The 18,398-nt window shown below is 41.6% G+C and overlaps 1 protein-coding gene across 3 annotated transcripts in view; it reads left to right on the top strand.

The window, feature by feature from the left end:
* The window catches only part of KIAA0586, a 134,257-nt gene that overhangs the window by 33,872 nt on the left and 81,987 nt on the right, over positions 1-18,398 (top strand). For all 3 annotated transcript variants that reach the window (XM_084630195.1, XM_084630194.1, XM_084630193.1), the window contains exons 12-16: positions 1,265-1,306; positions 4,176-4,402; positions 14,019-14,091; positions 14,413-14,682; positions 16,218-16,392. In XM_084630195.1, coding sequence (XP_084486321.1) covers positions 1,265-1,306; positions 4,176-4,402; positions 14,019-14,091; positions 14,413-14,682; positions 16,218-16,392 — 787 coding nt within the window. The remainder of the gene's footprint in view (positions 1-1,264; positions 1,307-4,175; positions 4,403-14,018; positions 14,092-14,412; positions 14,683-16,217; positions 16,393-18,398) is intronic.

Raw genomic sequence — 18,398 nt, 5'->3', positions numbered from 1 at the left:
AGTCTTTGGGTTATTGCATTTCTTAAATGTGGGGGATGATTTTAAACCAGTCCTTTTCCCACCTTGTCAGCTGTTTCTTATGGTAAAATAGTCCAATTTCCAAAGTGCTACCCGGGGCGCCGTTATTTGCATGTTTCTTCTGCTGCTGAGCTAGTCCCTTTTACTGAAATGGGTCTCTGCTGGCAGCAGTGAAGATTAGTCACTGGCTTTTAAAAATGAAGACACTTTAGCTATTTATGTGTAGTTAATATTTTATTTATGAAACCTAGATGAAACAATTTAGTGGCTGTACAGAGCTAAGATGTCTTAAATGGAAAAAATACCTAGTGCTATGTCTATAGTGCTACGGCTTTGGGAGCTACATCAGCATCAGAAGGTCTGAGCTAATGGTGACAGCATTATCTGTGGAACAGAGTAGACTAGCTCTACTCTCGCCGTACTTTGGAAATATTGGAGCACTTGCCTTAAAAGGACCAAAGAGGAGAAAGGGATGGCAGGTTAAACAAGGGGCAAGGGGTGAAAGAATCTCCTCTATTTAATTAGTGGAAGAAGCAAAGACACGCACAGATACCCTTCAGGCTTCCTCTGTGTAGTGTTTGTAGCAAATCAGCTTAACAGTTTAGAAAGAAAAGTCAGCTGGAAGACAGATGAGAATTTTAGCAGAGATGAAGTTGAGATGGTTGGGGGGGTGGGGAATAGGCAGTGTTGAGAAGCCAGTGGTAGGTAGATTTGCAGACATGGAAGATGTAAGAGGAAAAGAAGAGTTTAGGCTCAAACATGATTCCAGCTTAGAAAATGTAGAGAAATAGAAAGTCTGAGACAGGAAAGCATGGTCCCATAGTTAGGGCACAACCCTAGAACTTGGGAGACCCAGGTTCAATTCTCTGCTTTGCAACAGACAGGCTGACCTTGGGAAAGTCACTTTGCCTTTCTGTGTCTCAGTTCCCCATTTGTAAAATGGGAATAAATAGCTCTCCTCTACCTAATGGGGGTGTTGTGAAGATAAAGACATTAAATATCGTGAGGTGCTCAGATATTCTGGTAATGAGGGCCACATAAGTACCATAGACAGATAGGTGAGATGAAAGAAATGGAGTTGTGCTTGAGGATGCTCCTCTTGTCCAAGAGAAGCATGCTGAGACATCATGCAACCTATTTTAACTAGACTTTTTATTCACCTAACTTCTAAATACTAAATTTAATTCTGATAGATACTTATGGTTGAAGTTTCAAAGGACCTTTTTCTGTCTTTGTTTTTTTTCAGGAAGCAAAGGCATGGAAATCAGACATGAATGATTTTGTTAAGGTATAGTGGGATTTTTTTTAAATTTAATTTATAGAAACTCTGTTTCTTCCTTTATCTTCATCTTTTTCAAAAGGTGTCTGTTGCATTCAGAGTAAGTAGTCCAAAGTAGGGTTTGAGTAGTTCTGTGACTTTTTGATATTCTGTTTTAGTGAAATGTACTTGGGAAAACAGATTATAAATGCTGCCCCCCCTAACTCTATATCAGGCGGACTGCTAATGTAATAACTGTTTTGTGCTCTGTGTGTGTGTATATAAATACACCAAAGCTAAATTCCTGATGTTACACCTTTTCACTAATTTCAGATGTTTTATTGAGCACATATTTTAACCTTGGCTTTTGTCTTAAATTAAAATTTACATAAAGGTGATAGATAATTTGTAGTATACCCATTCCTCCCCAAGCAGTATCAAGCCCCATGTACTGAACCATTGGTCTCTCTTTTGTTTTGTCAAGCAAGAGACTTTTTCCAAAGCAGCACTCCACCATCAGCAGCTGCTCTATGAATGCCACCAACAACCTTGAATTGTTCTCACTATGTCCCACGGCAATCTGTCTTCCAAGCAATCGTCATGTTCCCCACTCATTCAGTTCTTCTTGTAGCTCTGCAAATATGTCAAGATTGTGCACCCTGTGCTTGCAGTGGTCACGACAGTAGTGCAGAACTGTGCAGGATCCATGCTTCTGTCCGAGATGGCAGACAACAAGGAAGGCCACATGGATTTGAGGGATTTTGAAAAAAAGACATGAAAATTATGAAATATAAATAACATTATGGGGTGGAGACAGTTGTAAACTGGGAAGTTGACTCCATGCTCCCAGTCACCCCTGCACAATTCATTTTGACCCCATGATGCATTGCCAGAACTTCCCAAAAGACAGTGTGCTGGACAGTGGCGAGTTGCAAAGTGGGATAGCTACCCATGGTGCACTGTGCTCTGCACTAGTACAAGAACTGCTGGTGAGTATGTTACTCTGGGGGAATTCTGCGCATCTGCGGATGCGCAGAATTCCTCTGACTCGCATAATTTTGTATTTTTCCGCATAAAAAAACATTTTGCCTAAGAAGTGCTGTGGTTCCGCCTTTTGCCCACCAGAGGCCGCTGTGGTGTCAGAACAGCCAGCTGCGTTCATTCCCACTGTTCTAGCACCACAACAGCCTCTGGTAGGCAAATGGCAGAACTGCAGCACTTCTTAAGCAAAATGTATTTTATGCAGGAAAATACAAAATTCTATGCCCAATGCTGCAGAATTCCCCCAGGAGTAGAAATTCATCACAGCTCCCTGCCCGCAGAGCCAGGTTAGGACAGAGTGGTGCACACAGGGCTGCTGGGTTCACAGACTGGAGTTCAGAATGGCTAGTGCGGGGGACAAACTGGAGCATGAGCTCAGGAGCTAGCGGGGTGACGGCGTTGAGCCTGGGGCAGGGAAGGGGGGCTGCAGAGACCCATGGGGACAGGGGCAGACATTCCTGACTGAATGGGAGAAGCTTGGGATCAGCCAGGGTCTGCATGTGGGAGGCTTCCCAACACCCTAACAATCCCCCCCTCTCGCCCGCAAGAAAAAACCCCACCTACTCCCAACACCATACAGGTTCACTCCGAGGCTCCTTCCCTCTCCCTCAACTCCTCTGTTATCCCTGACTCCCCCAAGCCTTTTCACTGCTTCTGACAGGTGCAGGAAATACAGTTCTGTATTGTAATTTAAATGAATTACACAACATTCTGTATTAATATGCCTTGTAAGAAATCCATTGGTCAAAAAAAATTACCAGAATCTTTTTTTTTTTTGGTCTGTATTGTTACAGACATACATGCTGACAGAGTCTTTGAAATAAATTACCAAAATAATTGAAACTGGCATGATTATATTGTGTTGCTTTTAAAAATAAAATATGCAGAATTTTCAAATGTTGTGTGCAGAATTTTTATATTTTTTGGCACAGAATTCCCCCAGGAGTAGTATGTGCACCACTGATACAAGGAGCCAAGTATGCAGGCGCACAAGCGATGTACTAACTGCCGCAGCTAGATGCTTACATAACTTGAGTCAACATAAGTTTCTAGTATAGACGTGGCCTAAGAAATGGCCAGGGGTCACTTTAGCTGGTCATTAGCATGTCCAGAAGAGCATTGTTATCTGCCTGCGTCTCTTCCGCACCTCTTTTCTTGGAGATCAAACGTCATCTTTTGTGTAGTTCCAGACAAGAGCATGAGACCCGTAATTGTTCCAGTCTCTGTGTTCTTGTGCGTTGGTGTCCTTTGTGTTCATACTTAGTGGTTTAATTACTAATTTTCTTTTCAATTTGGTGAAATGTTTTGCAAATTAAATGGCTTTTAGTAGTTTTTTCAGTATTTCTTATAAAGAAGTAAACATCAGTGGCATATAGTGCTACTGAGTCATGTAGTGCTATGTTACCTGGTATTCCTTAGGACCAGATTGATTTCAGTGGGAGGTATGTGCCTTTATCTGGAGGCAGAAATTAATCCCTATTCTTTTAAAATTAATTATGCTTTAATGCTGTTGTACAGAGAGATTAACATGTGATTTCTACTCTTTAGATTTAATGGTTTCATCTTTTTCACATGCTATATTGCTTTCATATTTTATCAGCATTGTGACTCAGACGTGATATATTATACTTCAATGTTTGTCAAGTTTCAGATCTCCTTCCATTTGTTTAACTATTGGCCCTAACTTTGCAAGACACCGATCTCTCTTTAGTTTAGGCTTCAAGTCAATGCCAGTTGCTCTCCACCTTAGATTGGACCTTAGAATTGATGGTAGATCAACAGTAAATCAGATTAATGTACTCTGTTTAGAAAAATGATTTAGTATGTTAAAATAATAATTGTTTTTCTTAAATTTTAGCCGACAAACCCTGTTGTTGCACCTAGTTTTGCTGAATGTCCTCAGGTCTCCAAGCCATCTATTCTTCAGACAGTTAAAGCACCAAAATCCGTGTTGAAGGATGCTGAAAGGATTTTAAGAGGTGTACAAAACAATAAAAAAGTCCTCGAAGAAAATTTGGAAGCCATTATTCGTGCAAAAGATGGAGATGCCATGTATACCTTTATTAATGCTTTGACTACAAACAGGTGGGAATTTCATTTAATCTTCCATGCTGCTACCCACTCTACTCTACTCATATTATTAGTTAAAAAGTATGGACCTGGTTTAGAGCTGAAGTGAAGGCAGCTATACAAAATAAAATAACATAGAATCATAGAATATCAGGGTTGGAAGGGACCTCAGGAGGTCATCTAGTCCAACCCCCTGCTCAAAGCAGGACCAATCCCCAATTAAATCATCCCACCAGGGCTTTGTCAAGCCTGACCTTAAAAACTTCTAAGGAAGGAGATTCTACCACCTCCCTAGGTAACGCATTCCAGTGTTTCACCACCCTCCTAGTGAAAAAGTTTTTCCTAATATCCAACCTAAACCTCCCCCACTGCAACTTGAGACCATTACTCCTTGTCCTGTCCTCTTCTACCACTGAGAATAGTCTAGAACCATCCTCTCTGCAACCACCTCTCAGGTAGTTGAAAGCAGCTATGAAATCCCCCCTCATTCTTCTCTTCTGCAGACTAAACAATCCCAGTTCCCTCAGCCTCTCCTCAGAAGTCATGTGTTCCAGACCCCTAATCATTTTTGTTGCCCTTCGCTGGACTCTCTCCAATTTATCCACATCCTTCTTGTAGTGTGGGGCCCAAAACTGGACACAGTACTCCAGATGAGGCCTCACCAATGTCGAATAGAGGGGAACGATCACGTCCCTCGATCTGCTCGCTATGCCTCTACTTATGCATCCCAAAATGCCATTGGCCTTCTTGGCAACAAGGGCACACTGCTGGCTCATATCCAGCTTCTCGTCCACTGTCACCCCTAGGTCCTTTTCTGCAGAACTGCTGCCTAGCCATTCGGTCCCTAGTCTGTAGCTGTGCATTGGGTTCTTCCATCCTAAGTGCAGGACCCTGCACTTATCCTTATTGAACCTCCTCAGATTTCTTTTGGCCCAATCCTCCAATTTTTCTAGGTCCCCCTGTATCCTATCCCTGCCCTCCAGCGTATCTACCACTCCTCCCAGTTTAGTATCCGCAAATTTGCTGAGAGTGCAATCCACACCATCCTCCAGATCATTTATGAAGATATTGAACAAAACCGGCCCCAGGACCAACCCCTGGGGCACTCCACTTGACACCGGCTGCCAACTAGACATGGAGCCATTGATCACTACCCGTTGAGCCCAACAATCTAGCCAACTTTCTACCCACCTTATAGTGTGCATTCATCCAGCCCGTACTTCTTTAACTTGCTGACAAGAATACTGTGGGAGACCGTGTCAAAAGCTTTGCTAAAGTCAAGAAACAATACATCCACTGCTTTCCCTTCATCCACAGAACCAGTAATCTCATCATAGAAGGCAATTAGATTAATCAGGCATGACCTTCCCTTGGTGAATCCATGCTAACTGTTCCTGATCACTTTCCTCTCATGTAAGTGCTTCAGGATTGATTCCTTGAGGACCTGCTCCATGATTTTTCCAGGGACTGAGGTGAGGCTGACTGGCCTGTAGTTCCCAGGATCCTCCTCCTTCCCTTTTTTAAAGATTGGCACTAAGTTAGCCTTTTCCCAATCATCTGGGACTTCCCCCGTTCGCCACGAGTTTTCAAAGATAATGGCCAATGGCTCTGCAATCACAGCCGCCAATTCCTTTAGCACTCTTGGATGCAACTCGTCCGGCCCCATGGACTTGTGCACGTCCAGCTTTTCTAAATAATCCCTAACTACCTCTTTCTCCACAGAGGGCTGGCCATCTACTCCCCATGTTGTGAAGCCCAGCGCAGCAGTCTGGGAGCTGTCCTTGTTAGTGAAGACAGAGGCAAAAAAAGCATTGAGCACATTAGCTTTTTCCACATCCTCTGTCACTAGGTTGCCTCCCTCATTCAGTAAGGGGCCCACACTTGCCTTGGCTTTCTTCTTGTTGCCAACATACCTGAAGAAACCCTTCTTGTTACTCTTGATATCTCTTGCTAGCTGCAGCTCCAGGTGCGATTTGGCCCTCCTGATTTCATTCCTACATACCCGAGCAATATTTTTATACTCTTCCCTGGTCATATGTCCAACCTTCCACTTCTTGTAAGCTTCTTTTTTATGTTTAAGATCCGCTAGGATTTCACCGTTAAGCCAAGCTGGTCGCCTGCCATATTTACTATTCTTTCGACGCATCAGGATGGTTTGTCCCTGTAACCTCAACAGGGATTCCTTGAAATACAGCCAGCTCTCCTGGACTCCTTTCTCCTTCATGTTAGTTCCCCAGGGGATCCTACCCACCCGTTCCCTGAGGGAGTCGAAGTCTGCTTTTCTGAAGTCCAGGGTCCGTATCCTGCTGCTTACCTTTCTTCCCTGTGTCAGGATCCTGAACTCAACCAACTCATGGTCACTGCCTCCCAGATTCCCATCCACTTTTGCTTCCCCCACTAATTCTTCCCTGTTTGTGAGCAACATACTGGGCAACATATGGAAAAAAGGGGAAATTGATAGTAATGAATATAAATCAGAAGCTAGGGATTGTAGAAAATTGATAAGGGAAGCAAAGGGACATATGGCAACATCTGTGGCTGGCAGAGTTCAGGAAAATAAAGAGGTTAAGTATACAAGGGGGGAAAAAATGCCAGCAATGGCATTAGTCCACAACTAAATGGAAATAGTAGAATTAGGAATAATAATGCAGAAATGATAGAAGTGTTTTGTGACGGGATCCCCAGGGTGCAGCCTGGGACTTTGGGACCGCTGTGCCCCCTTAACTCTCTCCAGCCCGGGCTTTCTCTCACAATGTTTTGCTAGTGACAAGCAGCAAACCCCTCCAGGCCCTGTTATCAGTCAGTGCAACGGCATGTGGAGCCCTACACCCATCTAGATTGCATGAATGCTCCCAGAGCCACTCGTGAATCACACAGAGAAAGGCACCAGCCAAATCCCGCCCAGCTACCAGCATGGTACCTCAGGAATATACCATCTTGCACTGCTCGTCTTGAGCAGTGCAAATTTATTAATTGGTTCACCACTTCATGAATGGAAAGTGGATATTCACTACCCTTTGCAAACCTGAGGAGATTTACCACATACTTCAGGCAAACTCACTGATAAAGAAACAGTATAACAAATTTATTGACTACAAAAGATAGTTTTTAAGTGATTATAAGTGATAGACAAAAAGTCAGAGTGGTTACCAAAATAAAATATAAGCATGCAGTCTAAACTTTCAACTCTATTAGACTGGGCAACATCTAGATTAAGCAGTTTTTCTCACCCCACTGGATATTGCAGTGCATAGTACACAGGTTTCGCCCTTGAAACCTGGGCCAGTCCCCTCTGTTGGAGTCTTCAGAGTGTCCTTGTTGTTTCCAGCATAGGTGAGGGAAGGAGAAAGGCCAAGCATGGGGCCACTGTGTTTTGTTTTATACTCTTAGTCTATGTGCCTGGAGAACACAAGTCCAGGCATGTTTGGTGCGCATTGCTGAGTCCCCAGGTAAGGCTGAGCAATTCCTCTGGTGTGGCCTTATGCTGGTGAGTCATTGAATCATAGCTCCTTTGCTGGACAATGGCTGTTAATGGTTTTTGACACCCACCCAGGTGTTGGTTACTTTCCTTGGCTTTGTCTCTGGAGAGCTAGTATCTGGGTGCTTCCCAAACCCACAGCATATTTTAGTGACAGCCATACACCACAATTCTCATAACTTCATATACATTAATGATATACATATTTAGATAGAACAGTGACTTTCAGCAGATCATACCCTTTCCCCAAATACTTCACATGGCCTGCTTTATATGCAATATCACAATTATATATAAATGAGGAATATGGGGGTTACAGGACGCTCCCCCAAGGTATAGAATGTAACATGTTCAATAAATATTTGTTCTGTATTTGGGAAAAAACAGATGACGTAGTCATATATAATGATGATGGCAACACTCTTTGTATTCTGCTGGTATCTTGAAAGGATGTTAAACAGCAGCTACTGAAGTTAGACATTTTAAAATCAGCAAATCCAGATAACTTGCATCCAAGAGTTTTAAAGGAGCTGGCTGAGGAGCTCACTGGATTGCTAATGTTGATTTTCTGCAAGTCTTGGATCACTGGAGAAGTTTCAGAAGACTGGAAGAAAGCTAATGTAGTGCTGATATTTTAAAAGGCTAAGAGGGATGACTCTTTTAATTATAGGCTTGTCATTCTGAGGTTAACCCTAGGCAAGATAATATAGTGTCTGATACAGGACATGATTAATAAAGAATTAAAGGAAGATTATATAATTAATTACATTCAACATGGGTTTATGGAAACTAGATCCTGTCAAACTAACTTGATATATATTTTTGATGAGATTACAATTTGATTGATAAAGATAATAGTGTTGATGTAATATACTTAGAATTCTGTAAGGCATTTGACTTGTAAGGCTGACATTTTGATTATTAAAAACTGGAAAGGTATAAAATTAACATGGCACACATTAAGTGGATTAAAAACTGGCTAACTGATAAGTCTCAAAATGTACTTGTAAATGGGGAAATCATCATAGAGCGGGTGTGGTTCTAATGGGGTCCTGCAGGGATCAGTTCTTGGTCCTACATATTTAACATTTTTATCAGTGAAAACATAAACGCTAATAAAATGTGCAGACAACACAAAAATTGAGGGAGTGGTAAATAGCGAAAAGAACAGGTCACTGATATAGGGTGATCTGGATAGCTTGGAATGCTGGCCTTAAGCAAACAATATGTGTTTTAATATGGCTTAATTTAAATGTGTACATCTAGGAAAAATGTAGGATGGGGGACTCTATTCTGGGAGGCAGTGACTCTAAAAAAGATTTGGGGGTCAGGGTGCATCATTAGCTGAACATGAACTCCCAGGATGACGCTGTGGCCAAAAGGGGCTAATGCAATCCTTGGATGCATAAACAGGGGAATCTTGAGTAGGAATACAGAGGCTATTTTACCTCTGCTTGTGGCACTGGTGTAACTGTTGCTGGAATATTGTGTCCAGTTCTGGTGCCCACAATTCAAGAAAGATATTGAAAAATTGGAGAGGGCTCAGAGAAGAGCCATGAGAATGATTAAAGGATTAGAAAACATGCCTTATAGTGACAGGTTTCAGAGTAACAGCCGTGTTAGTCTGTATTCGCAAAAAGAAAAGGAGTACTTGTGGCACCTTAGAGACTAACCAATTTATTTGAGCATGAGCTTTCGTGAGCTACAGCTCACTTCATCGGATGCATCCGATGAAGTGAGCTGTAGCTCACGAAAGCTCATGCTCAAATAAATTGGTTAGTCTCTAAGGTGCCACAAGTACTCCTTTTCTTTATGCCTTATAGTGATAGCCTAAAAGAGCTCAATTTATTTAGCTTAACAAAGAGAAGCCACACACAGCTCTTCTCCTCCTGAAGAGCTCTGTGTGGCTTGAAAGATTGTCTCTCTCGCCAGCAGAAGTTGGTCCAATAAAAGATATAACCTCACCTTTGTCTCTCTAATATTCTGGAACCAACACGGCTAAAACACCACTGCATACCATTCCCATCTAGAAGACTCTTCATCAGTTTAACACCTGTAACTTTTTAGGAATATTCACATTATAGCAGGCTTTGGCTTTTAAATTTGTTTTTGCTCTGTCAGCAGTATAAAATATTTTTATTTAATTAAACACATCCCCTTGCTTCATTACTTAGTCTTCCTGGAAATATACTCCTTTTTTCATTTCTAAGTACATATAGCCATTCTCTAGTATGATGCAGTTTTGTTCTTGCCTGTTCAAATGTGACAAAAGATGAAATTTCAGAGTGTTTTTTGATCAGTCCAGGTGAATTTAAGTTTCTTATCGGCATCACAATTTCAGTTTTCCTTACATAGGCAGGATGGGGCAAGTTTTGAGTTTCTACTTTTCCTTCTAGAATCTCTTAGCTTATTTTTTCCAGTCAAACTAAGTCTTTCAATTAAGGGAGGGTTAAAAATGGATTGAGAAATTTAGAGAAGTTTTTGGAAGGAAAACTGATACTTGTTCCTTTTCTGGCATGGCAGTGCAGCTTGTTCTAGCTGGGTTTTAGGCCAAACCTCCAAACCACAGGTCCCAGTGCTTTCTGAGGTAGTAAAAACTCTAACTTCTCTGCAGCCTCAATTTCAGATGTTAGGATCAAGTTTCTGTATCCAAAGGTAATTTCCAGGTACCCAAATAACTTAGCCTGTCCAGTGGATGCTTAATACAGATCTGGAGTGGCTCATGACTATGAGAGCTTACTTTAGGGCAGACTGTCAAAAACAGGGCAGACACCCCAAACTGGTAGTGTGTTCTATAATTAGTTTCACAAGCCCAGAAACAAATGTGAACTCCTGGATCACTATAATGGAGTCACATACAGTCCATTAGGCCCTGCAGTAGATGATAAATGGTCACTTATGCCAAAGACCACAAAATATTCGGGTTGCTCCCAGTCCCAAGAGTAGCTTACTCCAGATCAATTTGTACCTTAAATCTCACACTGAAGACCATGATTGTAGCCAATCCTATAGTAAATTGACTAAAGATTTATTAATGAGGAAAAAGAAATGAGTTAAAGCAAGCAAGGTTATACACACAAGTGAGTTAACATCTGTGTTTCCTAAAGATGACGGATATGTAGTGATCTGTCCATTCAAAATGTCTTTCAGGGTGGACTCAGTGGTAACCCTTGGGGATCTCTGCCTTAGTTTAATGTCTCTGGCCTTGTGAGAGTTTAAACAGCAAAGAGATTAAAATTTTTCTTGCTGTTTTATCTGTTACATTTAGCCTTCCAGTCCATGAGATGAGCTCCTTTATAAGTAGCATTTCCAAGATCTGATAAGGCCATTCACCAATCCTTTGTATTGTGATGTTCCTTAATGGCCTGTTCAAACTTGAGAGGCATCCTGAATGGCCGGGGAGAGGGGAGATGATTCCTGTGCCAGGGTTCACAAGTTCAGAGCAAATATTTTTGAAGTTACAAAGCAAAAGTTACAAATTTCCTTATAGCATGGAAAGCAGACATTACAAATGAGATTAATGCATGCAACAACTTGCTTACACTCATGTCAGGACTGTCAAGTGCTCTTGAAGCACTTACATGAGAGGAAAGTGATCAGGAACAGTCAGCATGGATTCACCAAGGGAAGGTCATGCCTGACTAATCTAATCGCCTTCTATGATGAGATTACTGGTTCTGTGGATGAAGGGAAAGCAGTGGATGTATTGTATCTTGACTTTAGCAAAACTTTTGACACGGTCTCCCACAGTATTCTTGTCAGCAAGTTAAGGAAGTACGGGCTGGATGAATGCACTATAAGGTGGGTAGAAAGTTGACTAGATTGTTGGGCTCAACGGGTAGTGATCAATGGCTCCATGTCTAGTTGGCAGCCGGTGTCAAGTGGAGTGCCCCAGGGGTTGGTCCTGGGGCCGGTTTTGTTCAATATCTTCATAAATGATCTGGAGGATGGTGTGGATTGCACTCTCAGCAAATTTGCGGATGATACTAAACTGGGAGGAGTGGTAATATGCTGGAGGGCAGGGATAGGATACAGAGGGACCTAGAAAAATTGGAGGATTGGGCCAAAAGAAATCTGAGGAGGTTCAATAAGGATAAGTGCAGGGTCCTGCACTTAGGATGGAAGAACCCAATGCACAGCTACAGACTAGGGACCGAATGGCTAGGCAGCAGTTTTGCAGAAAAGGACCTAGGGGTGACAGTGGACGAGAAGCTGGATATGAGCCAGCAGTGTGCCCTTGTTGCCAAGAAGGCCAATGGCATTTTGGGATGTATAAGTAGGGGCATAGTGAGCAGATCGAGGGACGTGATCATCCCCCTCTATTCGACATTGGTGAGGCCTCTTCTGGAGTACTGTGTCCAGTTTTGGGCCCCACACTACAAGAAGGATGTGGATAAATTGGAGAGAGTCCAGCGAAGGGCAACAAAAATGATTAGGGGTCTGGAACACATGACTTCTGAGGAGAGGCTGAGAGAACTGCGATTGTTTAGTCTGCAGAAGAGAAGATTGAGGGGGGATTTCATAGCTGCTTTCAACTACCTGAGAGGTAGTTCTAGAGAGGATGGTTCTAGACTATTCTCAGTGGTGGAGAGGACAGGACAAGGAGTAATGGTCTCAAGTTGCAGTGGGGGAGGTTTAGGTTGGATATTAGGAAAAACTTTTTCACTAGGAGGGTGGTGAAAGACTGGAATGCATTACCTAGGGAGGTGGTGGAATCTCCTTCCTTAGAAGTTTTTAAGGTCAGGCTTGACAAAGCCCTGGCTGGGATGATTTAATTGGGGATTGGTCCTGCTTTTGAGCAGGGAGTTGGACTAGATGACCTCCTGAGGTCCCTTCCAACCCTGATATTCTATGATTCTATGTCGTAGAGTCTAAACACGGAATACATTCTTATAAGACTAATACCTATTTTGAACAAAACTAACATACAGGTGAGCTGGTTTGGTTTCCAGCTATAGTTTGTCAGTTCTCAGCTAACACCTGCGGCTTTGACTAGAGCTGGCACTTGTTTTACCAGTGTCACACCAAGAGGCAAAGGTTTTCTGTTAATCTTTCCCCTCTCTTCTCTACAGGATTTAAAAAGAGGTCTAGGTCAACTGAACCAAATGTCATAAGTTCAGCACGAAAAGCTTTTTAGGGGGTTGTTTTGTAGAGCACACTTAAGGCCTTAACTTCATGTTTCATATGATACTAGTAAAGTAGATCAGATTGTCTCCAGAACAGCCAGGGTTTAAATGTTTGTCTGATTTTTTTTGTTATTGCTACTCCTTGTAGTAGGCTCACAATTTCAAGGTCCTGTTGGGGCTCATTCAGTCAATATGTGTCTAAAATTGTTGCCAACCTCTGTGCAGATAGTACGACGACGTGCACCAATATAACACCCCAGTTATATTTATTTTCTGTTCAGATGAGTAAAGCTGCCACAGAGAATACTCAGATTGCTTTCTCAGTGCACTATTGCTTGCTCTCTGTCTCGTGACATGAATCTGATTTTGACCATTGGTGTTACAGAACCTGTTTCCATGTTGTGAGCACCCAATCTTTCTCACACCTTTGTTTTTTTAGGATGTCTCTCTAGTTTCTGTTCCAGATATTTTATCAGTTGCTTACATAAAATTATATCTGCAAAATATATTTTGGTGGTAATTGAACTCTCATCTCTTTGCTGTCTTGAATGAAGCTAGTCTCTCTTTTGTAAAGATTTTCTGGGAATGGGAATCCATAATAATTCCTTTTTGGAAAAAAAGACTTACCTGTCTTTAAATACTCATCTGCTCACTCTCCCCAACCAAATTGGGAGTATGTTTTTCATACTCTTTTGCTTTTCAAAAAAGGAACATATGAGGCAATAGGGGCTGCTATACCATCTCATGAGAGTAAGTGCATGGCACCTGCTTGTGAGGCATGTTAATGGTGCTAGGGCATAGAACTGTGGGAGCTTCCAACAATGATGTACTAGAAGCACAGATGTGGGAAAGTAGTATGAATACATCCAATATCTTCAGAGATCAAGAATTGTAGGTAAGTAGTATTCTTATTTTCCCAGTGCTTTTTAAAGCCTCCCTCAGAACAGGTCACTACATTCTCAGGAACTAACTCATCACAGTTTGAGAAACCTTGACCTAACGTAGCTCTTTCTTCTTTGTGTTTCAGAAATGTACTGGAGGAGATTCGTATCAGAAAGACGGTAGATGAGTGGATTAAAGCAATCAGTGTGGAAATTCAGGTATGGCTGGAAGAAAATGTATGAGTTAAAGTTTCTTGCATTGTAAGACACACTTGTGGTTTTTTAAAATGTAGACTTCTAAGAAATATTGTTCACTCTCCATATGAAAACATCAGGAGACTATTAGGCCAATTTGTAGCTTAACAACAAAATATTCACACCTATTTTAAAACTTGTTTAGCTTATTGAAAATCACTACATCACAGTTACTGTTTAACATGAAAAACAAGCCATTTGTCAGAACTTCAAAGTTGTCCCCAGCCTCTCCTGATAGACTGGAAGATAAAATCTCGTTTGACTATGTTTCCATTTTATCTTTAGGCAGAAATGGCAAAAAGTGATTATGAACAAACACAATATAATCAAAAAGATCTAAAGACTCCATGGATCAAGAGAACACAGAATACCAGGGATATGAAGACCAACAAAGAAATTAAAGCAAAAACTCAAAAAACCCAAGGATCCTTAACAAAGAAGTACTTATCTGCTGCTAAGCCTTCTGAGAAGGCGTCAGAGGATAATTTTAGAAGGCAGAGCTTGAGAAGTTATTCAGTTTCTGAAACTTTGCTGAAGAAAGAAGGAAGGGCAGAGGTAAAGGGTTTTGTTTATTATTTGGAGTTCCTTCTGGTAATGATGGCCCTACTTCAGTTTCCAGGAGAGAACTGAATTGGAACTGTCAGTGTCCTGCTTTATGATTGACAGTAATTAAAATGTTCACATGTAAGGCAAATATTCCTCTACACACAGTGCTAGTTGAGTAGTATCTGGAATACTGCACATTTAATTCTGGACAATTATGCTATAAGGCACAGGATTTGTAGGGTTTGTTTAAAGGGTAGTTTGAGTGTACATTACTTCATTTATAATTAATATTACCATAAATGCAAATTTAAAATAAAATGGCTCCCTCCTTTGGGTTTCCATTGTGAGGACTGGCTTTATTTTTATGCTTGTAGAGTACATAGCTAATTGGCACTTAATAAATAATATGTAACAGGGTATAAAAAGGTAAAGTTGATTGTATACTTGATACTGATTGATGCAAAAGTTCTTATGCATAACGACAACTAATTTATCAAATTACATAGGAAGTGTCAGGGTTCCTTCCCCACTCTGAACTCTAGGGTACAGATGTGGGGACCGGCATGAAAGACCCCTAAACTTATTCTTACCAGCTTAGGTTAAACACTTCCCCAAGGTACAAACTTTGCCTTGGCCTTGAACAGTATGCTGCCACCACCAAGTGTTTTAAACAAAGAACAGGGAAAGAGGCCACTTGGATACATCTTTCCCCAAAATATCCCCCCAAGCCCTACACCCCCTTTCCTGGGGAAGGCTTGGTAATAATCCTCACCAATTGGTACAGGTGAACGCAGACCCAAACCCTTGGATCTTAAGAACAATGAAAAATCAATCAGGTTCTTAAAAGAAGAATTTTAATTAAAGAAAAGGTAAAAGAATCACTTCTGTAAAATCAGGATGAAAAACACTGTACAGGGTATTCAGATTCAAAACACAGAGGCTCCCCCTCTGGGCAAAACCTTAAAGTTACAGAGAACAGGAATAAACCTCCCTCTTAACACAGGGAAGATTCACATAAAACAAAAGATAAACTAATCCGCCTTGCCTGGTTTACCTATACTGGTTGCAATATTGGACATTTGGATTAGGATGGTTTGGAGAAGATGGATTTCTGTCTGGCCTCTCTCAGTCCCAAGAGAGAACAAACATGTAAAGAAAGAGCACAAACAAAAGCCTTTCCCCCTCCAAGATTTGAAAGTATCATGTTCCCTTATTGGTCCTTTGGGTCAGGTGCCAGCCAGGTTAGCTGAGCTTCTTAACCCTTTACAGGTAACAGGATGTTGCCTCTGGCCAGGAGGGATTTTATAGCACTGTATACAGAAAGGCGGTTACCATTCCCTTTATATTTATGACAGGAAGTAAAAAATAAATAAATAAATAAAAAGCCAAGATTTACAGTTCGTCTAACACTGTTTCATTTCTGTATCTTATTTGTCCATAATACTTCACAAAATGTAAAACTGCTGGAAAAAAATGTGTAGTAATAATTACACATTTAATTCTTCACATATGGAGAATTTAGAAATTACTTTTCTTCTGTGCAGGGACCTCTGAAAGCAAGTGCAGTGGAGCAGAATGAAGAGTATCTGTCCCAGGTATATGGGAAACCAATTTACCAGGGCCACCGCAGCAAGCTTAAAAAAGCGCCATATCTCAGGTTCAACTCTCCATCTCCCAAATCCAAACCTCAAAGACCAAAAATTATAGAGTGTGTTAGGGGTAAGTAATCCTTTGATATAAATGTTTAAATTATAAACAGGTGTGTCTGTCGTCACTTCCCATTAGGTGCTTTCTTTCAGGTTTTTCTTTTCAAATTCCTTATAGCAGATTCAGTTGCTTGTTTACAGCGGGCACACTCTTCAAGTTAAGCTTTAGTGAGTTGTGATAACCATTCTCTTTTTCCCCTCATTATTTGAGAGCCAAGCTTTCTGAAATTCATCCCCAGTACATGTTGTAAAATGAACAAGTTATATTATTACTGGCATAGCTGTGATATTCATACTTGTAATGGAAATTCATCTTCAGCCTTCTGCTTATAGTCTCTCTTCTTAACATGCACGTAATACTCTGGAAGTATATTTTTTGTTACTGTATCAAACTTTAGATCCCATCTCTTTCAAAACTCTCATTTTTTATGACAGATTAGCGATCCATGATCAATTCAATATATGCTTTCACTGTGTTTTAAGAAATATATAGTTGAATTATTACACTTGTCATATCTCCATAGTTAAAGTTGCATTAAAAATGGGGTTTACAATTCTGTTTTTCTATACATGTAGGTAGCCTTTAAGTGTGAAATCATGGAATTAGAAGGGACCTCAAGCTCATCTAGTCCAGTCCCCTGCACTTATGGCAGGACTAAGTATTATCTAGACCATCCCTGTCTAACCTGCTCTTAAAAATATCCCATGATGGAGACTCCACAACCTCCCTAGGCAATTTATTCCAGTGCTTAACCACCCTGACAGTTAGGAAGTTTTTCCTAATGTCCAACCTAAACCTCCCTTGCTACAATTTAAGCCCATTGCTTCTTGTCCTATCCTCTGAGGTTAAGAAAAACAATTTTTCTTCCTCCTCCTTTTAACAACCTTTATGTACTTGAAAACTGTTGTGTCCCCTCTGTCTTTTTTCCAGACTAAACAAACCCAATTTCTTAAATCCTCCCTCATAGGTCATGTTTTCTAAAAAAATAATTTTTGTCGCTCTTCTCTGGACTCTCTCCAATTTGTCCACATCCTTCCTGAAATGTGGTGCCCAGAGCTGGACACAATACTCCAGATGAGGCCTAACAGCGCGGAGTAGAGCGGAAGAATTACTTCTCGTGTCTTGCTTACAGCACTTCTGCTAATACATCCTAGAATGATGTTCGTGTTGCACTGTTGACTCATATTTAGCTTGTGATCCACTATGACCCCCAGATCCCTTTCTGCAGTACTCCTTCCTAGGCTGTCCTTTCTCATTTTGTATGTGTACAACTGATTGTTCCTTCTTAAGTGGAGTACTTTGCATTTGTGCTTCTTGAATTTCATCCTATTTACTTCAGACCATTTCTCCAGTTTGTCCAAATCATTTTGAAATTTAATCCTATCCTCCAAAGCCCTTGCAACCCCTCCCAGCTTGGTACTGTCCACAAACTTTATAAGTGTACTCTCTATGCCATGATCTAAATCATTGATGAAGATATTGAACAGAACCGGATCCAGAACTGATCCCTGCGGGACCCCACTCATTATGCCCTTCCAGCATGACTCTGAACCACTAATAACTACTCTCTGGGAACGATTTTCCAACCAGTTATGCACCCACCTTATAGTACATGGGTGGCCAACCTGTGGCTCCGGAGCCACATGCGGCTCTTCAGAAGTTAACATGTGGCTCCTTGTCTAGGCACCGACTCCGGGGCTGGCGCTTTAGGCACCAGCTTTCCAGTGTGCCACGGGGTGCTCACTGCTCAACCCCTGGCTCTGCCAAGGGTCCTGCCCCCACTCCACCCCTTCCCGCCCCCTCTCCTGAGCCTGCAGTGCTCTTGCTCCTTCCCCTTCGCTCCCCTGGGCTTCCTGCATGCCATGAAACAGCTGATCAGGAGGTGCGGGGAGGTGCTGATCGGTGGGACCGCCGGTGGGTGGGAGGCGCTGGGAGCAGGGCGGGGAGCTGATGGGGGGGCTGCTGATGTATTACTGTGGCTCTTTGGCAATGTACATTGTTAAATTCTGGCTCCTTCT

Source organism: Lepidochelys olivacea (genome assembly GCF_965140295.1).
Source record: "Lepidochelys olivacea isolate rLepOli2 genome assembly, chromosome: 6".
Lineage (NCBI taxonomy): Eukaryota > Metazoa > Chordata > Testudines > Cheloniidae > Lepidochelys > Lepidochelys olivacea.
This window is presented reverse-complemented; position numbering and strand designations above follow the sequence as displayed.